A 23,660-nucleotide genomic window follows, 5' to 3' on the forward strand; every position below is an offset into this window, starting at 1 on the left:
ATTGGAAAAGTAGGGACAGTTGTGTAGACTCCAACAGTTTTCTGCATTGTACCAGGAAATGGATAGATTTGGTCAACCGTGGTGGATTGTACTCAGTAAATGACAATTTTTACCTTTTTATCAGGCGTATAGAGAACGAGGCAAAGAAAAACCTGAAGATTGATAAAATGCAATCATATAGGGATGTTAATCTAAAACAGAATCTTGTTTCTGCATTATATAAATCAGCTAGCATTGCAGATGGTTGGAATATTGTCTCGAATCATATTGAAAATTGCCACGTTGCCAACTCATTATTTGGTAGAATTATAGATTCATATGCAAGTATTCGATGTAGGTCATATGCTAATGTTTATATGTATTTACGAAAGCTGCAAGACCAGAAGGTTTCAAAAAAAGGGGAAAAAAGTTTAAGGAAACAATTGTGCAAATGAGGTGGCTGTTTTTAAAAATGATGGATTGACGTGCAATTTTGATGGAAAGATTTTAAGGCGGCATTCCCAACTTCTTTTCAGAACATATGACAACTGTATATTTAGACTTTTTGGTATTAATAAAATATTTATTGCCATAATATTCATGAGTATCAATATGTCCATGCATGAAGAGAGCTCAGGGGCCTATATGGTAAATACATCACTGACAGATAGCATTCTTGAACATGCATATAAAACATTTATAGGGCATCAACTGTCAAAACACCATTCACATGACAACACAGAAATAACAAAATTAATTTTTACTAAAGATGCTAATTTACATTTTTTATTTGAAAAAATTAACCTTATATATCCACTAATCATGTGGTTAAAACTGTAATGCCATGCCTTGTTTTAATGACCACCCCCCCCCCCCAAAAAAAAAAAAAAACTTTTGCAAGTGGAAAAAGGCGTTTCCGCTGGGTATATATACAACAATAAATTTACAATTATTGAAGGTGGATCTCAACACTGATCGTGTGGTCAAATATAAATACTGTATCCCCCCTTTTTTTAAACTAACAAAATATTTGAACCCCTATTAAGCACAACATTGTAATTAATCACAGCAATGGTGTTGCCTGAAGTCTCTTCCTTGGTCTTCTTTGGAGAGGTGTATCAGACAGCTGTTGGTTCCCTACATCCTGTAAAATACAGTTACTTCTGATGGTTGTTTGTACTTGTTGGGAGCCGGCAACATAGAGCGATAAGGCATTTCTTCCAAATTCTTCAACTGATGGATTGTCATTGCGACCAACACAGGAGCAATGTCTGCTGAAATACTCCTCCAGTGGATCATCTAGAAATTCAGAAATTCCTTCCAGCAATGGGCATTTACTTGCAGTTCTGCCATTGATCAGCAAAGACCAAAGGCCCTTGCAGTCCACTTCTAGCCTAACCTTGATGCAATTACTGTTGTTCCCCAATTTCAGACAACAAATACTGTTGCCAGCTTCAGTCACCAAATATCCAGCTTCTTTTCCAAAATTTGAAATGACTCTGAAAATTGCAAAATTGCATTACCTTGGTCAGTGCATTTAAAACACAAGTCACAATCCTTATCATGTGCTTGAAACTCAGCTCGGACAATATTGAGTGATGATTTCAGCTTTTTGCTTGTTTTTTGTTTGTGTCTCTGTATTTTTTGGTAACAAATATGGCACACAAATGGAGGGAATACGTCTTCATCTTCATTCTCAACACTGAGTGAAAAGAACTTCTGCAGCAATTTTGAAATATCATATTTAGATTTTGGCTTTAATCTCAGTTTGCTGTCTGGTATAGCTCTAGATAGACCACATAGACGACAATGTTCACGCAGTTTCTCTTTGTGATAATTCATTGCAGTATGCTGTAAAACAGAAATATAGATAATGATTAAAAAAATTAAAATAAACTATAAAAACTACAATATGGTGTCTTGAACAAGTATGAACCATGGATGTAAGTACATCCATGTATGAACCTACCGGGTAGAAAACAAAATACTAGTAACTATATAATAATAATACATCCAGCATGCCTCCAGCCATTTGTGCTAGGAATTAACAAATAAATTTGAGTTACCTTAAATATAAACAATCAACTGCGTATAAAAAGTACTGAATCAAGGCATGTAATGTTCTCTCTGTTTGAAAGCAACAAAAAACAAAAATTAGGCAAAATTTCCCAAAGATAGGTGGACGAAAAATCAATACAATGTATAATGGACAAAATATTAGAAACATCAAATATAATATAGTATATTTTCTTTAAATTACATCTATTACCAAAAACATGATAATAATAAGCTACAACCCTTAACAGCATTTCTACCCCCCCCCCCCCCACACACACACACCCCTGAATTTATTTCAAGGTAATGTAGTAAAATATTAGAATTGTAATTAAATAGAATCATCTAAAAGATTGCCATGATCATAATACTTGGAAGACATGAAGTTACAAATACATGAAGTTTGCAAGCTTTGTAAAAAAACATGCATAGGGAATATTTACCATTTCCGATTAATTTTAGAAGTAAAACAATTGAAACCATTGTCATGTCGATTGTGAAAATAAAAACAAAACCCGCTTAATAATATTTCCTCTATAATGCATGGGGCTACTACGATGTGACACCCTTAATTCGTCAAGAGTCGGGTGAAAAGTGAAAACAGATTACCAAAAAAGTAACAAGTTGACGGCGTGTTTTCAACCTGCTATCTTGTGCTATCACTAACGTCGACCACGGTAAAAAACAGAAAAGATAAAAACTCAGATCTGATATTAAACTCGTTTGTCGCAAATTTTAGGAAAGTTGAAATATCAATTCATACGATAAAAAATCAAAGCAAAAATTTCAAAAACCACGAAGAAAGCACTGTTACTCACCCGATCGTCAACAAACTTCTGGCAAGCTGATTTATTTCCGGTGTTTGAAAGGTCATCTGTCACGTGGACGAAACTGCGCATGCGTGTTGGTCGCTGTTTTTTAATGCGCATTGAAATTGTAAACGGTATGAAATATTACATTTTTCTCGCGATGTACACACCCCTTTTAATGACGGCAAGACTCATCTAATTACTTTGATCTGGTTTTATCATGTTTTATCTGAATGCTTATTGGTAAGACAAAGGTTTGAAGAGGATTTTAACGCATTATAACACCAAAAGTAAACTTTCTCGAGTGCCTTTTTAATCCTCTTAACTAAGTGGTTCATCCTTTCTTAGTACATCCATGGTTATATTTTTATTATTAATAACTCGAATACTTGTGAATAAATGAGGCACGATTGTCTTTATTATTTTATTTTCACTATTTTCGGGTTTTTGTTAGCGTTTCAAAGGTTTTTTTTTTACGTGACGATCAAGAAAACGCAAATCTTCGCTATTTTCGATGTTGATGCCCGGGCTCTGAATCACCATGGATGTACTAGTACATCCATGGAATCACACACACAGAGTTGTTAACATGAATTGCTGTGTCTACTGCGTTTGGATCTTCTTCACTATCATTTCCACCATCATCAAAATCCGAAAAAAAAACATCGAGCAAATCATCTACACACGGGAACTCGTGATCAGCAACGGCCATTTAGAGTACCGATGGAATACCGTAGGCGACTCTCATCAACGAAATTACGCAGTCCGCTTCATTTATTGTTTAGTTTGATAATTTATAATCATATATTCAGTGTGAGACTGTTGCTTTCAAGTTGTGTTAATACAAAGATGATTTAAACTTGTCCCTTCGGTTACCAACGTATTCAATATACGGAAATAGGATGTGTGTGCGTTTGCGTGAGTGAAAGATGCTGGCGAAATTTCTCGTCAGTTCTATGTATTTCGAACGCGCGTGGTCGGCGCCTTTGATTGCGTTTATTTTGTTCTTTCATTCGCGAAATCTATCACTGGCACCGTTTATTTTGTCATGTCTCACAACTGAATGTCCAAGCTGACTTTGTTTTGGTTGTATATAGTTTTGTGGACAAGGGAGGTCATCTTGGTTGCCTAATTAACTAATTAAAATACCTGTCAGGCATCTCTACCTTAACGAGAAATGGAAATAAATATTTAGTTTATGTTAACGGTTAGTTTAAATCAGTTTAACTTTTTTCCAGCCTACCCCGCTACAATAGAATCGCTGGAGTTGCTTGTCCTTCCTACTATATTGTCTATGGTTTAACTCCGGGGTTACGTCCAAACGCCACCCTCTTGACTGGAGATCTGCATTAGAAAATAAACCTTTGTTGTTGCGGTGTACGCAAGAAGATGAACTACTTATGTTTTTAACATCACTTCACCTATTAACAATTCACCCCTAGACGTGATAATTTCATTTCAATAGTAAAAATCCGTTCTCAAAAATCCAAATAATCACAACCTCACCGAAATTCATTTTCTATTCTTACCCACAAGCCACACCCAGACCATTCATCAAAACGAGTGGTCTGGGGTATACTAGTACTCTGACCCATGCCGAGGACTTCCTGTTTGTAATGCTATATGATAAATCAGATTAACTATCACGTGAAACCAAAGACAATTGTCTTTGGTGAAACCAAATGAAATTCATTCTAAAATAACGTACTTATACCCAATTGATTCTGGAAAAAATGACATTTGCAATAATAATCGACGAGCAGGTACGGATAGTAACGTTCGGTTGACGAAATAGACGATACAACCACAGTCACTTGGGGGCTGAAAATCAATAAATACTAATTTTCAAATACTAACTCTGTGCGAATCCCCCTTGATTCTGGCTGCTGGCCATTTTCGATCATGAAATCGTCGGATATCACCAGAAAACGCGCGATTTGTGCAGTTTTGAATAAAACCTAGTTAGCGATTATGAACAATGGTTATTAACATAACACCTGACCCCCTCTGCACTTTTTGTTTCGCATTTTAAGGTAAGAAATCAACATTTGAAACCGACAGGGTGTCGATTTACTAGGTGCCGTGTTTCACAACTTGTTTATTTATATACGTATAGCGGATGATTTTTTTTGAAAATTAGTATTTATTGATTTTTCAGCCCCCAAGTGACTGTGGATACAACAGTACTGATTGGACCTACATGAATGCTACTCTATTTCACATAACCAAATGTTGTTGTTTTTTTGCTGTTGTAAATTATCTTCGGTAATAACTCCGAAAGTGAAGTCTTATATCTTCAGCAGAACGTAGCCGTTAAAACGAGTTTGTTTCGATCCATCATCGCTTAAGCAGCATACAATTTATTTATTTTTTGACTCATTTAAAAAATACGAACGGTGTCAATATTTAAAACTGCATTTTGTCTGTCTCTAGCGTGCCTCAGAATGATATAGATCTTGGCCGATCGTATTTTTACAAAGGACCTGAATGTACAGCACTAATTTCACCCAACCTCCTGCTCGCTTCTGCTTTTCGATTATCATTTTTAATCGCTTTTGCAACCGCTTGTTGAATAATTTTCGCTTATTTTTTCGAGCGCGCGGACCCAGAAATATCGCCCGTCTGCATGCTCGCATTTTAAATACATGGCCGCGGCATCAATATGTTCCTGGTGTATCTGCTCTCTGTCCTAAGGAATTAGCATTGCCTGTATCACGTAATTGTCTCGATAATCATGTTGTTGAAACGATATAGCAGCCCAGGATTCAAACGGAACACAGTCCCGCTGTACGTTCGTGAACGAAACAAAGTATGATGGTTTGGAAGTGTCGTTCGAAATTAAATAATAGTTAATACTCATTGAATCCTCAAACTTTAGCACTAAAACAACCATTTCGACAACTCATGTGCCAGTCTTCAGTGTTTGAACAAGCGGTCAGTGTTTTTAGTAAGCGAGTGAGAAAAATAAAGGGATAAAAACATGGTCGTGTGTTAAGCCACTATTTTGGTATTTGCCACTATTTTGGTACCGTGTCAATAATGAGCGGCCTAGGAGGTGGCAGTAAAGCCTATTGAATACTACTAATGAGCAAGCGGACAATAACTATATCGACAATAAAGACCGCCACTAGTAACAAAACTATTTGCAGCTTGTTTGGACATTGGTGGATTGTAAAAGTATCAACGTTTAGCCTGAAAATAAAATAAACTGAAGGCGTGTTCCAAATTAATTGTTTCTTGAAAATGGATTTAATGACAAAAATTCTTTAACAGTAAAATTGCACACAAATTATACTTCACTATAGGAATAGTACCAAAATAGTAGCACATATGATTTAATTGGCGGGAACTGCTACACTTCACAATAGGGATGGTACCAAAATATGGGCACATATAATTTAGTTGTCGGGAACTGCTATACTTTACTATAGGGATGGTACCAACATAGTGGCACATATAATTTAGTTGGCGGGAACTGTTATACTTCACTATAGGGATGGTACCAAAATAGTAGCACATATAATAAAGTTGGCGGGAACTGCTATACTTTACTATAGGGATGGTACCAAAATAGCAGCACATATAATTTAGTTGTCGGGAACTGTTATACTTCCCTACAGGAATGGTACCAAAATAGTGGCACATATAATTTAGTTGTCGGGAACTGTTATACTTCACTATAGGGACGGTACCAAAATAGTGGCACGTATAATTTAGTTGTCGGGAACTGCTATACTTTACTATAGGGATGGTACCAAAATAGTAGCACATATAATTTAGTTGTCGGGAACTGCTATACTTCACTATAGGAATGGTACCAAAATAGTATCACATATAATATAGTTGGCGGGAACTGCTATACTTCACTATAGGGATGGTACCAAAATAGTGGCACGTATAATTTAGTTGTCGGGAACTGCTATACTTTACTATAGGGATGGTACCAAAATAGTAGCACATATAATTTAGTTGTCGGGAACTGCTATACTTCACTATAGGGATGGTACCAAAATAGTGGCACATATAATTTAGTTGACAGAAACTGCTATACTTTACTATAGGGATGGTACCAAAATAGTGGCACATATAATTTAGTTGGCGGGAACTGCTACACTTCACTATAGGGATGGTACCAAAATAGTAGCACATATAATTTAGTTGTCGGGAACTGCTATACTTCACTATAGGGATGATACCAAAATAGTGGCACATATAATTTAGTTGGCGGGAACTGCTATACTTCACTATGGGGATGATACCAAAATAGTCGCACATATAATTTAGTTGGTAGGAACTGCTATACTTTACTATATGGACGGTACCAAAATAGTAGCACATATATTTTTGTTGTCGGGAACTGCTATACTTCACTATAGGGATGATACCAAAATAGTGGCACATATAATTTAGTTGGCGGGAACTGCTATACTTCACTATAGGGATGATACCAAAATAGTAGCACATATAACGTTGTTGTCGGGGACTGCTATACTTTACTATAGGGATGGTACCAAAATAGTAGCACATATAATTTAGTTGTCGGGGACTGCTATACTTTACTATAGGGATAGTACCAAAATAATATTATTCTGTAGACGGGGTCTGTTATTATTCGATATAGGATTGGAACCAAAATAGTGGCATGTATTATTCTGTTGTCGGTATCTGTTATTATTCGATATAGGAATGGTACAAAATAGTGGCATGTATTATTCTGTTGTCTGTATCTGTTATTATTCGATATAGGAATGGTACAAAAATAGTGGCATGTATTATTCTGTTGTCGTGAACTGTTATTATTCGATATAGGAATGGTACAAAAATAGTGGCATGTATTATTCTGTTGTCGGGATCTGTTATTATTCGATATAGGAATGGTACAAAAATAGTGGCATGTAATATTCTGTTGTCTGGATCTGTTATTATTCGATATAGGATTGGTACAAAAATAGTGGCATGTAATATTCTGTTGTCGGGATCTGTTATTATTCGATATAGGAATGGTACAAAAATAGTGGCATGTATTATTCTGTTGTCGGGATCTGTTATTATTCGATATAGGAATGGTACAAAAATAGTGGCATGTATTATTCTGTTTTCGGGATCTGTTATTATTCGATATAGGATTGGTACAAAAATAGTGGCATGTAATATTCTGTTGTCGGGATCTGTTATTATTCGATATAGGAATGGTACAAAAATAGTGGCATGTATTATTCTGTTGTCGGGATCTGTTATTATTCGATATAGGAATGGTACAAAAATAGTGGCATGTAATATTCTGTTGTCTGGATCTGTTATTATTCGATATAGGATTGGTACAAAAATAGTGGCATGTAATATTCTGTTGTCGGGATCTGTTATTATTCGATATAGGAATGGTACAAAAATAGTGGCATGTATTATTCTGTTGTCGGGATCTGTTATTATTCGATATAGGAATGGTACAAAAATAGTGGCATGTAATATTCTGTTGTCTGGATCTGTTATTATTCGATATAGGATTGGTACAAAAATAGTGGCATGTATTATTCTGTTGTCGGGATCTGTTATTATTCGATATAGGAATGGTACAAAAATAGTGGCATGTATTATTCTGTTGTCGGGATCTGCTATTATTTAATATACGATTGGTACGAAAATAGTGGCATGTATTATTCTCTTTCAATATACGAAAGGTTCCAACATAGGAGTGTGCATTCTTTTGTTGTCACATGACCCATAACAATTTTTAATTCCCTTTGTTAATGTACTGATCATTGCATTATCAGATTCCCGGGGAATTATTCGAAATTTTGCATAGTGAAGCCATACCTACCTTGCCAAAACCAATGTATTGTATGTATGTTCAATGGGTACAAAGTATACCCTGATGGTGGCTGAACTGCGGGAGTTCAAGCCCATTAGTGACCCTCAAGTAAATCCCAAAATGGGGAAAGGGGCGCAGCTAAATAATTATCTATTCAAAATTACAGGCACATATATGAACATATAAACTGAAAAACGAGATTGGAATGTGAAACACGGCATTGCGTGTTGTGTTGGCCACACTGTTTCTAATCCCTGCCAGGTGGGCTTCAGCTCTATTTCCCACTCTTTATCTCCTCCACTAGCTGGCTAGTTTGTGGGATTTGTCCACCCATGTTTTGTAATATATGCTAATACAGTTGTGTTGTCGCAATGGATGGGAACTGTTTTATTCTATACTTCATCTAGAAAGCAATCTAATGCCCCCCCCAACATATTAGGTATGTTTATGTGGAGCTGTGCTTTGCAAGGGAGCCACTCCCCATTCTATTTTCAAGGCGTCCATGACCAGTGTTATAGCCGCAGTTGATGGAGCAATCTGTTATCTCCGTCTTATGTTGGTTAAGTCCATCCACTTGATGGCAGTCAAGCTTTGTGGGGTCCATGATATTTCTCATGTGGCGATCCACACAACTGGAGTGTGTGGACCTGGACGAGCATACCTTTGAGAGCTGTTTGAGGCACAAGGCCTCTCATAGATGAAGCCATTTCCAAAAAGCTCAATAATTGTCTGAGCTGTGCGTGCATGCAAAAAGTGTGGCTGCCGGGTCTCTCAACCTGAAACACTCCCAAGAATACATTCCCGGAAATACTAAATGTGGGATATGATTGTTTGAAGGATGTGTGCTAAAATTACTGCTCTTGTATCAACCAGATATTGATAAAATGGATTCACATTGTTGGCCTGCTGTGCAGCCACAAAACTGGCACTGCCATTAATTTTGGGAAAAAAAACTGTGAGGCTACAATGGGCAAACATTGAACTAATATCTTGAATCAAATGTTTGAGTGATATCAGGAAATCCCCTGATGTACACAGCAGTGTACCTCTGCTGGGGTCACCATCACATAAAATGCTCTGAGAGAATATACTGATTCAGTTGGCTTGGGTCTATATTGTTCTTTATTGTTCACCAAAAATATGGGGGAATAACAGGCACTGCACTGCTGCCATTTGCCAATAATTCTCTCACTTCCTGGAAAATCATGCCTACCATTACTCGTGGCAGAGCCATTGACACTGGTGATGGAGTCAACTGAAGCTTTTTGGCCAACTTGATCTTGTAGCTGTGCTTGACTTCTGAAAGGTCCTACAGGGTCATTGTGGTAGTTTGCTACGGTAACCGAACAATTTAACGTCACAGGAAATAAGGGTTGGGAAACAAAATGAATCCTTTAATTCATACCACTGAAAACACCTGACCCCAACCACATCCACCTCAACCTCAACGATCATTTCCATGGTTGATATGTTTGTTCCTGTATTCCCCTCGACCAGACTGTCATTATTGGGCATTCTGACCCTATGAATGAGATTATTGTTCGTGTGTATCTGTCTTCATATTTAGAACACATATTATATTGGTGCATCTATGCCTAGCATCATTGGTTCTGGCAATATGTTTGACTGCTGCCTCTGTTGAGGCCCTCAAAATGGCAAACTACCTAGGCAGAACTGGGCTAAACTAATTCCTTATATTTGGTCCCATTGAATCAAAATAGTTTTGCAGGCCCCTGTTCAGTGAATATCCTTTTACCATAAATACAACATTCTGGGTGATGTTAGCCATGTAAAAAACGGGACACGTTACGATCAGCAAATTCTTGTATTGTCCATTGAGTGCCAGCTTAAAGCCAGAGACTGCAGCAAGCACTTGGTAAATCAGAAAAATGCAACTTATGTGGAAATTAAAATTTATTTAACATGGTGCCCAAGGTTAGACATTCTTCCTTGCAAAAGAATGGTACATCTGGGCCCACCAACAGTACTGGATCATATGATACAGGGTCCCCTTTACAATCTGGTTTGTCACCAGAAATACAGTACTGATGTTCCCACTTGTAATCAAATGGTGCTTTGGCGTGGTGTGGAATTTGCAACCCTACCTAATATCCCTGCCCTCTGCTCGACGAATGAATCAACAGCAGGTGGCAGTGGTATAACAGTGGATCTACACTGAGGTTATTGTACCATCTCAATCACCTCATATACTTATCTATCCCAAGAATTTTTCTATTTGGGCTACATTTTTTGAGTAGACTTGACTCATCAGAAAATATAGAACTAAACTAAAGGGCACTGGACCCCACACATGATCAATTTTATTGTCATATTGAATGATCCCATGTTTAAACCAAATTTGAAAGAATCCCATACACACGACCAAGATCTGGTTTCAGGACAATGTATATATCGGTATATACATATTGATATATACCGGTATATCACAAGATGTTTGATGCATGTGTACAGTTAGAATGTTAGCAGTCCTGGCATGTTAACGATGCAGCTGGAGATGTACGCTTGTACACACACACAAAGATCAATCCCAATCAGTTCCCATTTTTGAACAAAACAATGTGACATACAAATGTAACAACCCACTATGTATGATGCTCATATCAAGTTTGTTGTGATCTGCCTTTACACTGCTGGGAAATTAGTGTGACCATGCCAACCACAATTAGTGTACACCATGAACCTAGGTCAAACTGTAAGCCCCTAATTTGTGCTACACATGAACAGTTGTTTTTAAATTATTAGACATAAATCATAGAGATCAAAGCTTTATGCTTCAATCAAGTTTAAATTTTTAAAGCAAACATTTTGTAGAATATAAACACAACACAATGTGGTATTGCAAGAAGCAGAAATAATATATTTTTGTCTTGTAGTTGTACAAACTATATTATTTGCCCAATTAAAGAATCTAACACTGCAATTTCAAATAATATAGAATTTTCCATAGTACTGAACAATTTAATATATAGCATGTTTGAAAATAAACAATGCACCATCTTACTTATCATCTCACTCATTTGGAAAATATTGAGAGTTCAAATATTATAATTGTTGACAATATGCATAATGCTGACATGATCACATGCTTTACTACAAAGTGACCAACACTGACAAGGGTCCAGAAGAGAAATGTTATTTCTAAATTAAGTATAAATTTATAATCACACTTTAATTCTTGTTGTTATACTGTATGGTACCTTTGTAATACAGTTTTATAATATTTTTGTTATTATCATCATGTTATAACAAAATACACCATACAGTCATGAAATAATCAGAAAACTGAAAAAGTGGTATACAAATACAATTACTAAAAAGTCATAAATCATTGTTACAGGTACTGAAGCCATTGATACCATATTCTTTCATTTCTCTGTATAGTATTTCCAAGTTTCCTACAATAATAAAAAAAAAAAATTGTTAAAATATCTATCAAAATACAAAGCTTGTGTGTTATGCTAATTTATCCCAGTACAGGGCCTAAGGGTTATCGGTAACAAGTCTTCCATTAGTAGTTAGTGTAGTGAGTCAGGTCAGGGAATTAATATTACCGTAATACCGGTAGTACCCAGTCCTAATTATAGGTAACAAATGACTCATTGGTCATTAGTGCAGTGAGTTAGGTCAGGTTCTCTGGGATTAATAAAACCCAGTCTTCATTAACAAATGCCAGAACAGAGCCCCAGGGATTAATAATACCCAGTATTAGTATAAGTAACAAAAGTCTGATTTGTACATGAAGTTAGTGCAGTGAGTCAGGTTAGGTTCCCTGGGTATAATAATGTCCAGTCCTAGATATAGGTAACAAAGGTCCCATTGCTAGTTAGTGCAGTGAGTTAGGTCAGGTTCCCTGGGTATAATAATGCCTAGTCCTAGATATAGGTAACGAAAGTCCCATTGCTAGTTAATGCAGTGAGTTAGGTCAGGTTCCCTGGGTATAATAATGCCTAGTCCTAGATATAGGTAACAAAAGTCCCATTGCTAGTTAGTGCAGTGAGTTAGGTCAGGTTCCCTGTGTATAATAATGCCTGATCCTAGATATAGGTAACAAAAGTCCCAATGCTAGTTAATGCAGTGAGTTAGGTCAGATTCCCTGGGTATAATAATGCCCAGTCCTAGATATAGGTAACAAAAGTTCCATTGCTAGTTAGTACAGTGAGTTAGGTCAGGTCCTCTGGGATTAATAATACCCAGTATTAGTTATAAGTAACAAAAGTTTCATTGCTAGTTAGTGCAGTGACTTAGGTCAGGTTCTCTGGGAATAATAATACCCAGTCCTGGTTATAGATAACAAATGACCCATTGGTAGTTAGTGCACTGAGTCAAGTCAGGTCCTCTGAAACTACTATACCCAGTTCTAGTTATGTGTCCCATTGGTCATCAGTGCAATGATTATGGCCATGGCCTCAGGATTAATACATGTAAAACCCAGTTCTAGTTATAGATAACAAATGTCTCATTGCTTGTTAGTGCAGTGATTCAAGCCAGGGCCTCAGGATTAAAAAAATCCAGTCCAAGTTCAGTGTTCTCCCCAGACCCCAAGTCAAACACTGTATCTAATTTGCATAAATTTCCCATTGAATATTGTGATACAATAACTGTGTTAGTATAAAATTAGTTAACAATCTATCTACAATTAATTAAAGACGAGACAGTCTGATATTTTATATCATTTTACTCCATTGTCTTTTATGTATTTATCAAGTCAAATAAAGTTTGAAATAGAACAGCAAAACAAGCAGCCTATCGGCTGAGATAGCGCCGCTGTTAGCAAGGCACATTTCAATTAAAGAACTGAGGATATCATATAAGAAAATGAACAATATGTATGGTATGTATAGCAATCGGACTTGCTGTTTCAACAAGAATTCAAAAATATCACTTTTTACTAAAAATGACAAAAATATTCATCAAAATTAGATAATTGAAGATATCATCACAAAATGAACAAATCTGAGAGAGGTCCAGGTGTAGTACCTATATATGTAATATCAAAGCAATTGGACTTGCGGTTTTTAACAAGAAGTCAAAAATATCACTTTTTACCAAAAATATTCACCAAAATTAGAGAATTTAAGATATCATTATGAAATGAACAAATCTGAGAGAGATCCACATATAGTACCTATATATGTAATATCAAAGCAATCGGAATAGCGGTTTTTAACAAGAAGTCGAAAATATCACTTTTTACCAAAAATGACAAAAATATTCACCAAAATTAGAGAATTTGAGGTTTTGACAGTCTGCTATGCACCATTCCACTAATGCCTAGCTGTGTCGACTTTGTCGACAGCGGAGCTAAAAAGCAATAGAAATAGTTAATATGTTATAGCCAGTCAGTAAATATATTGTTATCCATGGAGATAACTGTTTATCATTATTTCGTGTCAACAAGTACAGTCAGTTTTAGTGCCCATGTCACTGTCTGTTCATGAGACATTAGGGCAAACACTTTTTTGTTGTGAGATTGCGAGTTATCAAAATAGGATGAAAATAATAAATCAATAATGACAAAATTTCAAACTAAAGTCAACGATTTTTCATTGATCTATACCTTATGTGTAATGCTATGATTACCCTAACTTTGTCCGCTAAACCGTAACATTCTTGCATTGAACAAATTTAGAATGTTTTGTTAATTAAAATCAGGGTTTTTTCTTGAAAAAAACTGCAAGAGGGAGCACTGCAATTCAGCGGCACCATCAAGTAGGGGAGATGGGGTTTTCCCTATCAGGGTGTGGAGCATTCTCTGGCTTCCTTTGGGCCAAAATTTCTGTCAGACAGGTCAAAGTTGAAGACTGAAGCCACTTGTGATCCCTTGTCATTCAGAATTTTGTGGTTGCCAGAAAATCTGCCCCCTAGGGTAAGGGGCACATGGCCATGGCATGAGGGCGATGCACCCCTGTTTCTTGTTTAAAAAAATTCCTGAAAATGATTCATTGGCGATTATCTTAGAACCACTAATAAACAGACTGGCAATCCAGGTATTTCTTTTGATCTAACGTGTGTCTCGAGTTAATGTTTTAATCTTAGAAAGAACTGGGGATGATAAAAAAAAATGTCCACAAAGTCATGCGATAACATACGACTTTGTTGGTGTTTCAACAGGAAGTGATGCAAAAGGTCAGACCAAAGTTTCAAATTTTATCTTACATTTTGCCCTGATGTATCATATTTTCAAGAGTTTTTTAATACATGATCGGCAAAATACAGTAACATAATACCAGCTCTGTTGTAGACATGGCGACGTCAACTATCCTAGAAAAATCGACTAACTATCAGAAAAAATATTATGGTAAAAGTCGTTCATTTTTCTTTATTATACATTCAAGAACATTACTATAAAGATGGTTTATACATTCAAATAATCATTACTTTCCTAAAATATGGTCAATTTTGGCTATAAAATATATTATTTGGCAAATCAACTTAAAACTCAACTCGCCATTCGACAAAATTTGGCAAAGCATGAGCCACCAGCGTAGCCGAGACACACAATCGTTGGGCAGATTGACACCTCCAAACAACAGTGTTGCCAGTCAGTTTTTTTTCTTTGGCGATGCCTGCAGTTGAATAATTTTTGCTTCGATTTATGTACAGTTTTATTTTCAATGGGACCTAATTTCACTTGTTTTTTTTTGAATTAAAGTACAAACTGCAAATAATAGCAGTGTACCAAATCAGTATATTTTCCGGACATGTGCAGTATTTGTGATTTGTGAGACTTGTTTTGTCACATTGTTGCTGTTACGTGCAATGGGCAAATTATTAATATTCTAGTATTTGATTTGGATTTAGAGGGGCCACACCCTTGAAAGAACATCTCACAGGGTCACATCACTGTACCATTACGCTTTAGAGGTGTGGAGAGAACACTGTTGTTATACATGTAGGTAAAAATGTCCAATTTGTTGTTAGTGCAGTGAGTCAGGTTAGGTTCAAGGGGAATAATAATACCTTATTATTAGTTTTATAGTTAGTGCAGTGAGTCGGGTCAGGTCGTCTTCGATTACCAGGTAATAATACCTACATGTAGTCTTACCGGTCACTGGTAGTATACCGTAGTGGTTGTCGCATCAGACTCATGATTTGTAGACCCAAGTTCAAATCCTACTAAGGCTGAACACGGAAAGCCCAATTCCACTGGCCAAGATTTATTCACTAACAAATGCGACTTTGGGGGAACTTTGATTAAGGTCGGATAGTGCATTAAATTGCCATTTGATAGGAAAATGGCCGCACAGCCCTGTCATGTAGTCCCAAACTTGAATATGACTTCTGTGGCAAAAATGCACTATGTGTCAGCACTTGCACTTTGCACATAAAAAAAGTCAGGAGAGACAACAGTGAAATTTAATGTCCGGAACTGTTGCCTGGCACAAAAAAATTATTAAAAATAATAATAATACCTAGTCCTAATTATGAGTAACAAATGTCTTATTGGTTGTTAGTGCAGTGAGTCAGGTTAGGTTCTAAGGGAATAATTATACCTTATTATTTGTTTCATAGTTAAGACAGTGATTCATAATATCCAGTTTTAGTTATACATGTACATGTATAGGGAAAAAATGTGTTATATACATGTATAGGGAAGAACTGTGTTAACTCCATATTTGATTTTGCAAAAAGTTGTGAGATAGAAAATTGAACTGTAGATGGCATTTGGGGGGCTCACATCTTTTCCATAGAGCCCTCCGTTAAAATAAGCTTTTTACCTCTCCTGTTTTCAAGCAACGTGCAAGTTATTTTTAAAAATTTTATGGTTATATTGTTCAGTTCAATTTTCAATCCCACAATTCTTTGCAAAATCCAATATTGAGTTAACACATTTCTTCTCTATAGGAAGCCATTATCCCATTGATCATTAGTGCAGTGAGTCAGGACAACGTTGTTAGATACAAATAGATTGAATGGTAAACTTTTGATTTTCAAAGGATTTTTTTAGTAATATTATTTATTCACTTATGGAACATGTATAAATGATTGTTTAAACATTCATCTATCACAGCAAGTATTTGGAAATGAAATTAAGAAAGCATTTCTGTGAATTCATGGCGTCCCAAAATTCAGTAGGAATTCCAAGTGGTTACTCACATTCTGGAGCTACATTTATATCCACAATGCAGCAATAATAAAGATGGTTTTTGTATTGTAAAACTTACTAAACAAATTAAAATGTAATACAAAAATTGAAATAACCATGAATGGTTGTTATTAGTGAGATTAATAACAAGTGTATAATGAGATTAATAACAAATTGTATGTCTTTTCTAAATGACTATAGTATTGCCTAGGCTGTTTTATAGCTGTGGAATCATAGCCCTATGTTGCCGACCGCATTATTTACGTGACTGACTCTGGCCGGCCCATAGGGCTATGGGGCCTTGTGCGACTGAATACCGGTTAAAATCCACATGCCAAATTTGGTCGTCGCGAAAATCACATTTTAAGACCTTCGAAAGTACTCACTATGTTTATTTACTTCCAAACAATGACCAGAACCTATTTGCGCTGTGAAATGATGACGGTGGTCATAAAAAATTGACTTTATTTACCGTACACCGAGTCGCAGAAAAATAACAAGACGAAAGACGCCATTTTGTATTCCAGAGTTTATAGCAAATTACGCGAGACCTATAATTTTGTACCATGTGACCGAAATCAGTAGATAAATTGCGTTTATGCAACTAGTTTCTATTATTAAACAAAAATCATACAATTATAAATACTGTATGTGATTGCTTTCTTTGAACAATTAGAATAACGGGAAGAGTGAGTTTTATTCTTCCACCACTGTATCACATGACCACCAAACGAGATTACATTTATTCTGTGCTAGGGAGTGTGGGATGTCAATGGCTGCCGTTTTCTCGTAATTTGCTTGGTTTCCGCGGTAATTGTAAAATATCACAAATTATTGCTTATTTATAAACACAAATTGCAAACAAAAGTTTGTATGTTATTCATCCAGCAATCAATTCACAATAAAGGTACGTCACACCATAGTAATCAAAAGCAAAAGCGATTTAATTTACGTATGCCAGATTTCTGTTATTAAACTGTGATAGATCCCGTAGCTCTATGTTCGACGTACAACTACAAAATTAAAAAAAAGACGTCCAAATGAAATTGTTAGGGCGAAATTCGATTGTAGGTCGCACCAAAGAGCTACGAAACCGCAGCTAGCTGTTTTATTGACTATTGACACACCTTTGTCATTTACGCAAGTGTATAATATATTATACAAATTGTTCTATCTCGTCATTTTATAGAGAAAAAATATGATAAAATAAGAAAGTGACTGACATGTTTTATACAAGAATATCATTCAGGTTATGGGTATAAATTACTAATATCAAGACCTCATTAATTACTTAAATCTTGCGTATTAAAACATTCTAATTTCAAGAAAATAAATAGCTGCTAAAATATAAAAATTTCCAGAATGGATGCTACAACTTGACAACACCAGCGAATTCTGTCATCATATACGGAATATTTTACAGAAATGCATCTCAAATGGAAGAAACACAAAACGGAAAAATAGCATATCGCTCGGTGGCTCTGTTGTTGTCCGCCTGCTCAACGTCCGCATATAGATTATTTAAATTCAAGCTGGACATGTACATGAAGTTTAAACTATCACTTTCTGGATCAGATGAACTATATACATGTCTATAAATTACTGTTTTGAGAAATCGATGCACATTCGAAATTGGAATTGAACACAACATGATGATGATGATAGAATCAAATGGACGACTCGAGACGCCGCAGCAGTCTGAGCAGGCACACTAAACAAGTCATAGTGCGATAGCTAGCTAGTAAATATCAATATTAGTATTGAATCGCCATATACTTACCTAGCAGCTTCGCCGAACAGTTTCGATGCACTAACACCATTTCAATCGGCGACGGATATGCTATGCAATTGATTTTTAAAAGTACGACAGTTGAATTGAGCTCCGCGATATGGCTGTTAGGACAGCCGATTGTAATACCCCCTAAGTTAGCGTCACTGTGTCTGCGTCAAAAAGATGACAATTCGGTCTGAAAAGATGCGCAAGTAAAGAAAACTTAAATTAAACATAACAAATTACTCCAAATTATACACAAACTGTCCAGAATTATTCAGAATTATGAGATTTATTGACTTGTGAAGAAAAATAATAACAAAGAGCAAGAGAACGTTGGTTTTAATTTTCGCGGGTACCAAAATAGTGGCAAATACCAAAATAGTGGCTTAACAGTTGCGTTTCCGGTCGGAAATTAAGTGATATGTTATAAAATGTTATAAAAGCGAAATATTGGGCGAAATGAGTATTGATGCCCATTTATAGTTGACATGCGTCACCAAATGGGGACATGGTTAGAGTTGGTAGTACCAGTACTAGCATACGCGGGGAGGGAGTCCAGAGAGGGAACAGCCAGCATCCCTTTTACGGGAAAACGTGAAATCTCGACGGATTTGTTTCGTTCTCACATGTAATATCATACCTATGCAGAAGTTGGTTTGCCAGTACTTAATCCATTTTTAACACCTAGGCTACTCTATTGACATTGGTTGTTTATTTCATGGATTTGGCACTTGAGGTAGCTGATAAGCCGTGTCGAAAACGTGCACAAAACGACCATTCTGTGCACGTTTTCGACACGGATTAAAAACCAGTTGTAAGCACAAATTTTCATATGAATGTATCGACGTGCATTCAGATATATGCTATATAAATAAATAAATAAATAAATAAATAAATAAATAAATAAATAAATAAATAAATAAATAAATAAATAAATAAATAAATAAATAAATAAATAAATAAATAAATAAATAAATAAATAAATAAATAAATAAATAAATAAATAAATAAATAAATAAATAAATAAATAAATAAATAAATAAATAAATAAATAAATAAATAAAAATATCAAAACATATCGAGAAATCATTTTATGCCGATTTTATACCATATCATCAGTTTTTTCTTGACGTTCAATTTTAAAATGATTTCGTTTTATTGTGGATCGAAACAGTAAAATTACATAAAACATATAGTCACCGAACTACTTCGCGCAAAAAATGTCTCATGGAACCATTTCTTTTTCTATTTCCTTAAGCAACGGTTTATATGCCATATCTCCGAAATCTTTTTCAGTAACTCGCGACGATAAAACAATGTCGTTATGAATGTACTTATGTTTTTTTGCAAATTATTTCCTATGAAATAATGTTTTACTATGGATTTCTATGGAAATAGTTTGAAAAAAGGTTTTCATTTGTTTCAACAGTTTCTGGAAAAACATGACTTGAAAGTGAATCTCGGTATTTTATGTTGTTCAAACGGGGTTCCTAAACCAACTCGCCGAAACAAACAGTATTTCGTTTTCAACCGGTGTTGTTGATTTCAACGTAAAAAAAATACCGGTGTTGTAGATTTCAGTCTGGTATCAAGCGAGTTAATTTCGGCCGAGTTGGATTTGGGGAGGGGGGTCGATTCGTCCCAAATCACATTCGTCCCAAGTCGATTTGTCCCACAATTAGATTCGTCAGATTATGAGACTTGGAAAAAAAAGAGTGAAATCTGGATTAAAGTATTTCCTCTCTCTTCCCCTACTATCTTCCATGCACGGAACGTCCACGGAAGTTGTCATATTAAGGATGTAGTAGACTTTCGTGGTGATTTTTTTTTTCTTTTGTCATAAATTTGTTTTTGCGTATCTGTTAACCGACTTAATTAGTTGATTATTAGCGAATTGCTGTGTTATTTCTGTCATCGTGTAGGTCTATTTGAAGTTTTGGACGGAACTTGGCTCAGTGATTTGGAACTAATTACAAGATACCGTCGCTATTCTGACATCCGTAGTTATTAATGTAGTGAACGATTAATCAAAAGATATGACGTATTCAGTACTTAGTGTGATTGGCTTTATGATTGAAGGTTACGCCCTAGAGTCTTTTTACTGCATTGTAATTGGTCAGAGTTTTGAAAATGAATAAAGAGAGTTTGAGTTGGTCTTGGCGAATACTCCACGACAGACGCAGTCCGAGAGAGTCCAGGGGCGAGCCTTGAGAGAGTCCAGTCTTGGGCGAGTCTTGGTTCAGCCTTGTGAGAGTCTTGGGGACTTTTCCCCAGGGCGCTGTGTCTTATAGAGTGCTCCAAAAGATCGACTAAGACGAGAGCTGAAACGTATTTCGTTGTGTGTGCCTTATTTGACTGTACAGTTAAAGTGACTTTCCCGATCCCGTACCTCAAGGGGACGAGATAGAGAGACGAGACGAGTTCCCCCCTGGCAATTGTGGAGAACCCCCAGAGAGAAGAGAATTTTACCCCCTGATAACACCATAGTAACCACCTCGAATGATGACGCCAATATACTGTCACTGGAGACTGAACGACACGACATCAACACACAGGATGAGCATGTCGAAACGACAAATATCGCCAGCGAAGTCTGCAGTATCTGGCAACGCTTGCGGTGAAGCGAATAACACGAGGCTCGTCGACCTGGATATATTGATTTCGAATCTGGCTGACCACTGTAAATGTTCTCGGTGTAAAAAGGGAAAAATATATATCCATGAAGAATCTCGTTATGGCTGGGGATCTCACTTTAGTCTCCGGTGTACATGTGGCCTTTCGAACATAACACATGCACGCGGATTGGCTAAGAATACGAGGTAGTCAAAAATAGTCTAATCAGGTCCATTGTGTCATGTGGGACGGCAGATTTCAAGTGAATTTGAGTGACTCGTCAGTGGCTCGTAGACAAAGCTACACGTAAAAGTTACACGTACATTCATAGCTCTTGGAAATGAAAACTGTTTTGTGCTGGTAATAATTGTATAACAATCGTACTGCAAGTCGACAAAAATAAACTAAACGAAACTCCGATTGTAACGAGTTATAGAGCAAAAACGACGACGTGTAATTCACAACAGTGCTGTCTGCAAGCTTGACTGACTTGCTTCCAAGCGGATTCAGTCAGCAAATAGTAGGCCCTTGTTTTTACTTGAATTACGATTTTTAATCGATATTCAACAACAAAAGTTTCATCGGCGGTATTTAGTAAAAAATAAAAAAAGCGTAGCTTAACCGAGTACTCGCATCTCATTATGTAGTTCTGCTCTGATGACATTTTCGCTTGGTTCAGGTGCCGTGGCTTACGAGAAAGGGAGCGTGACATGACAGTGTTCAAGTTTAACGGTCACACGTTTTGTACATAAACAATTGCCAAGTTTGTTGTGATATGGTATAACACTCGAAACTAAGCTTGTCAAGCAAATAAACTTAAATTGATTACACTGTTTATTCAAGGGCGGCCATACTTCGTTTTCACGTTGCTTTTTTCAAATTATCGATTTTTTTTATAACTTTATCGGCCATGTACCAAACGGGTTGTTTTGATTTTTATAAAACCAACACAATAGCTGTCTTAAACAACAAATAACTGAATACGATGCGCCGGACAGAAAATATCCTCTCGACTGTGCTACTTTTGGTTTTTTAGTCTTTTCAGCCCTTTGAAAAGTAACGTGTCTAAAACCACAAAAATCACGATTACGCAAACAGTTCTTGTCCGATTTCATTGATTTTTTTCAGAGATTGAACTCAAGATCAATTGAAAACAAAATATAAAATCTTTTTCAAGTATCAGTAATACTTCATGACTAATTGACCTGTGAAAACAGAGCACTCTAATTTATTACAGAATTCTTCTCCGCCACTTTGTAAACGAACCAAACAATTCAGAAACTATCTATTTTACATTATGTTTGGGAACATTCTCGTTTTCCTTTTCTCATGTGTTTTCGTTTTTTAGTAACAGTAAAAATAGCAGAACAATCGTTTTTGTTTATTTAGCAGTCACGTGACTTAATTAATGTTGACATTAGTGTTATTTTTGGATAGAGTGTTGCAAGGGCTACAATAACATGTAAAAATTGTTAGTCATTAATCATTATTATTTCTTTTATCAAGCTTTTTCTGTTTTGCCCACATCTTACATTACTACATCCTTAAAACAAATCACACCAACTTTCTCGGACATATTCGAACGTGAAAATAAAATATGAAAGTTACAGACAAAGTTACATCCGAATATTTATCACACGAAAAATACATTATTAATATTAACCACAAGCAACAACTAGTTGTATTCAATACCATGGTTGACAGCCGACGCGTAAACATAATGTAATAATTCGGTAGAAGTAGTAGAATGATGGAATGCTCAAAATAAATTGAAATGCAAGTTACATCTGTTGCCTATAATTCATAGCATTCATACAAATACACGCAACGTACAAGATATTCGTTAATAAATACAAATTCACCGTACACGCAACGTGGAGTTATTAGTTATTATTTAGCGTGTCAGTAACAGTTGGCCGAACCTGCAACGTAAACCGACAAGACATAGGATATACCGCACGTCGATGTCAACCTCTTGCACACAAACATAGAAATTGACCCTGCTCAAGATCGTAATGCTGACCAAAAATTTAAAAAAATGGGACGAATGTGAATTGGGACGAATCAACTCGTAGAACGAGTGTGAAATGGGACGAATCGACTTGTGGGACGAATGTGAATTGGGACGAATTGACTGTGAATCTGATTTGGTGCGGGCTAACCTTAAAGGGCGGTGATCGTCGCGCCGCGCATGTGCGACATTTGTGTTAATTGATAAACATTGATTTTCCCACAATTCAATGCGCTCTTCTAATGGAAATCACGAGTACGAGTTGTGACCTGGGTGCTACATGCACAAATTACCGCTGGTGACTCCTTCGATATCTTCCAATCACAAAGGAAATGTCATATTAGTGACGTCCGAGTTTGTACTCGTTGGGCTGCGTAACGGTCAAAATCGCCATCTTTGTTCATATGATACAAATCAATACAGCTTGGCATTTTTATAAAAGAAAGTATGGTAATGTGATACAGTAATTATCAATTCCCTGATTTTTCCAAGCTCTTTTGTTA

General features: G+C 36.2%; 1 protein-coding gene and 1 long non-coding RNA gene across 2 annotated transcripts; both read right to left on the reverse strand.

Annotated features, from left to right (window-relative positions):
• Positions 1–534: 534 nt before the first annotated feature.
• On the reverse strand, positions 535–2,933 carry LOC146725538 (V(D)J recombination-activating protein 1-like). Its single transcript, XM_085496319.1, has 2 exons — positions 2,853–2,933; positions 535–1,830 (listed from the first exon to the last, which is right to left on the reverse strand). The coding sequence occupies exons 1-2, from the start codon at positions 2,931–2,933 to the stop codon at positions 1,438–1,440; spliced, it is 474 nt and encodes a 157-aa protein (XP_085352445.1). The 3' UTR covers positions 535–1,437.
• An 8,574-nt stretch (positions 2,934–11,507) lies between these two features.
• On the reverse strand, positions 11,508–18,692 carry LOC146725539 (uncharacterized). Its single transcript, XR_014928681.1, has 2 exons — positions 18,540–18,692; positions 11,508–12,068 (listed from the first exon to the last, which is right to left on the reverse strand). It is a non-coding gene; the product is annotated as an uncharacterized LOC146725539 (long non-coding RNA).
• Between the last annotated feature and the right edge of the window lie 4,968 nt (positions 18,693–23,660).

This window comes from Saccoglossus kowalevskii, unplaced genomic scaffold, assembly GCF_978046115.1.
Source record: "Saccoglossus kowalevskii unplaced genomic scaffold, keSacKowa6.1 SCAFFOLD_138, whole genome shotgun sequence".
In the NCBI taxonomy this organism is placed as follows: domain Eukaryota; kingdom Metazoa; phylum Hemichordata; class Enteropneusta; family Harrimaniidae; genus Saccoglossus; species Saccoglossus kowalevskii.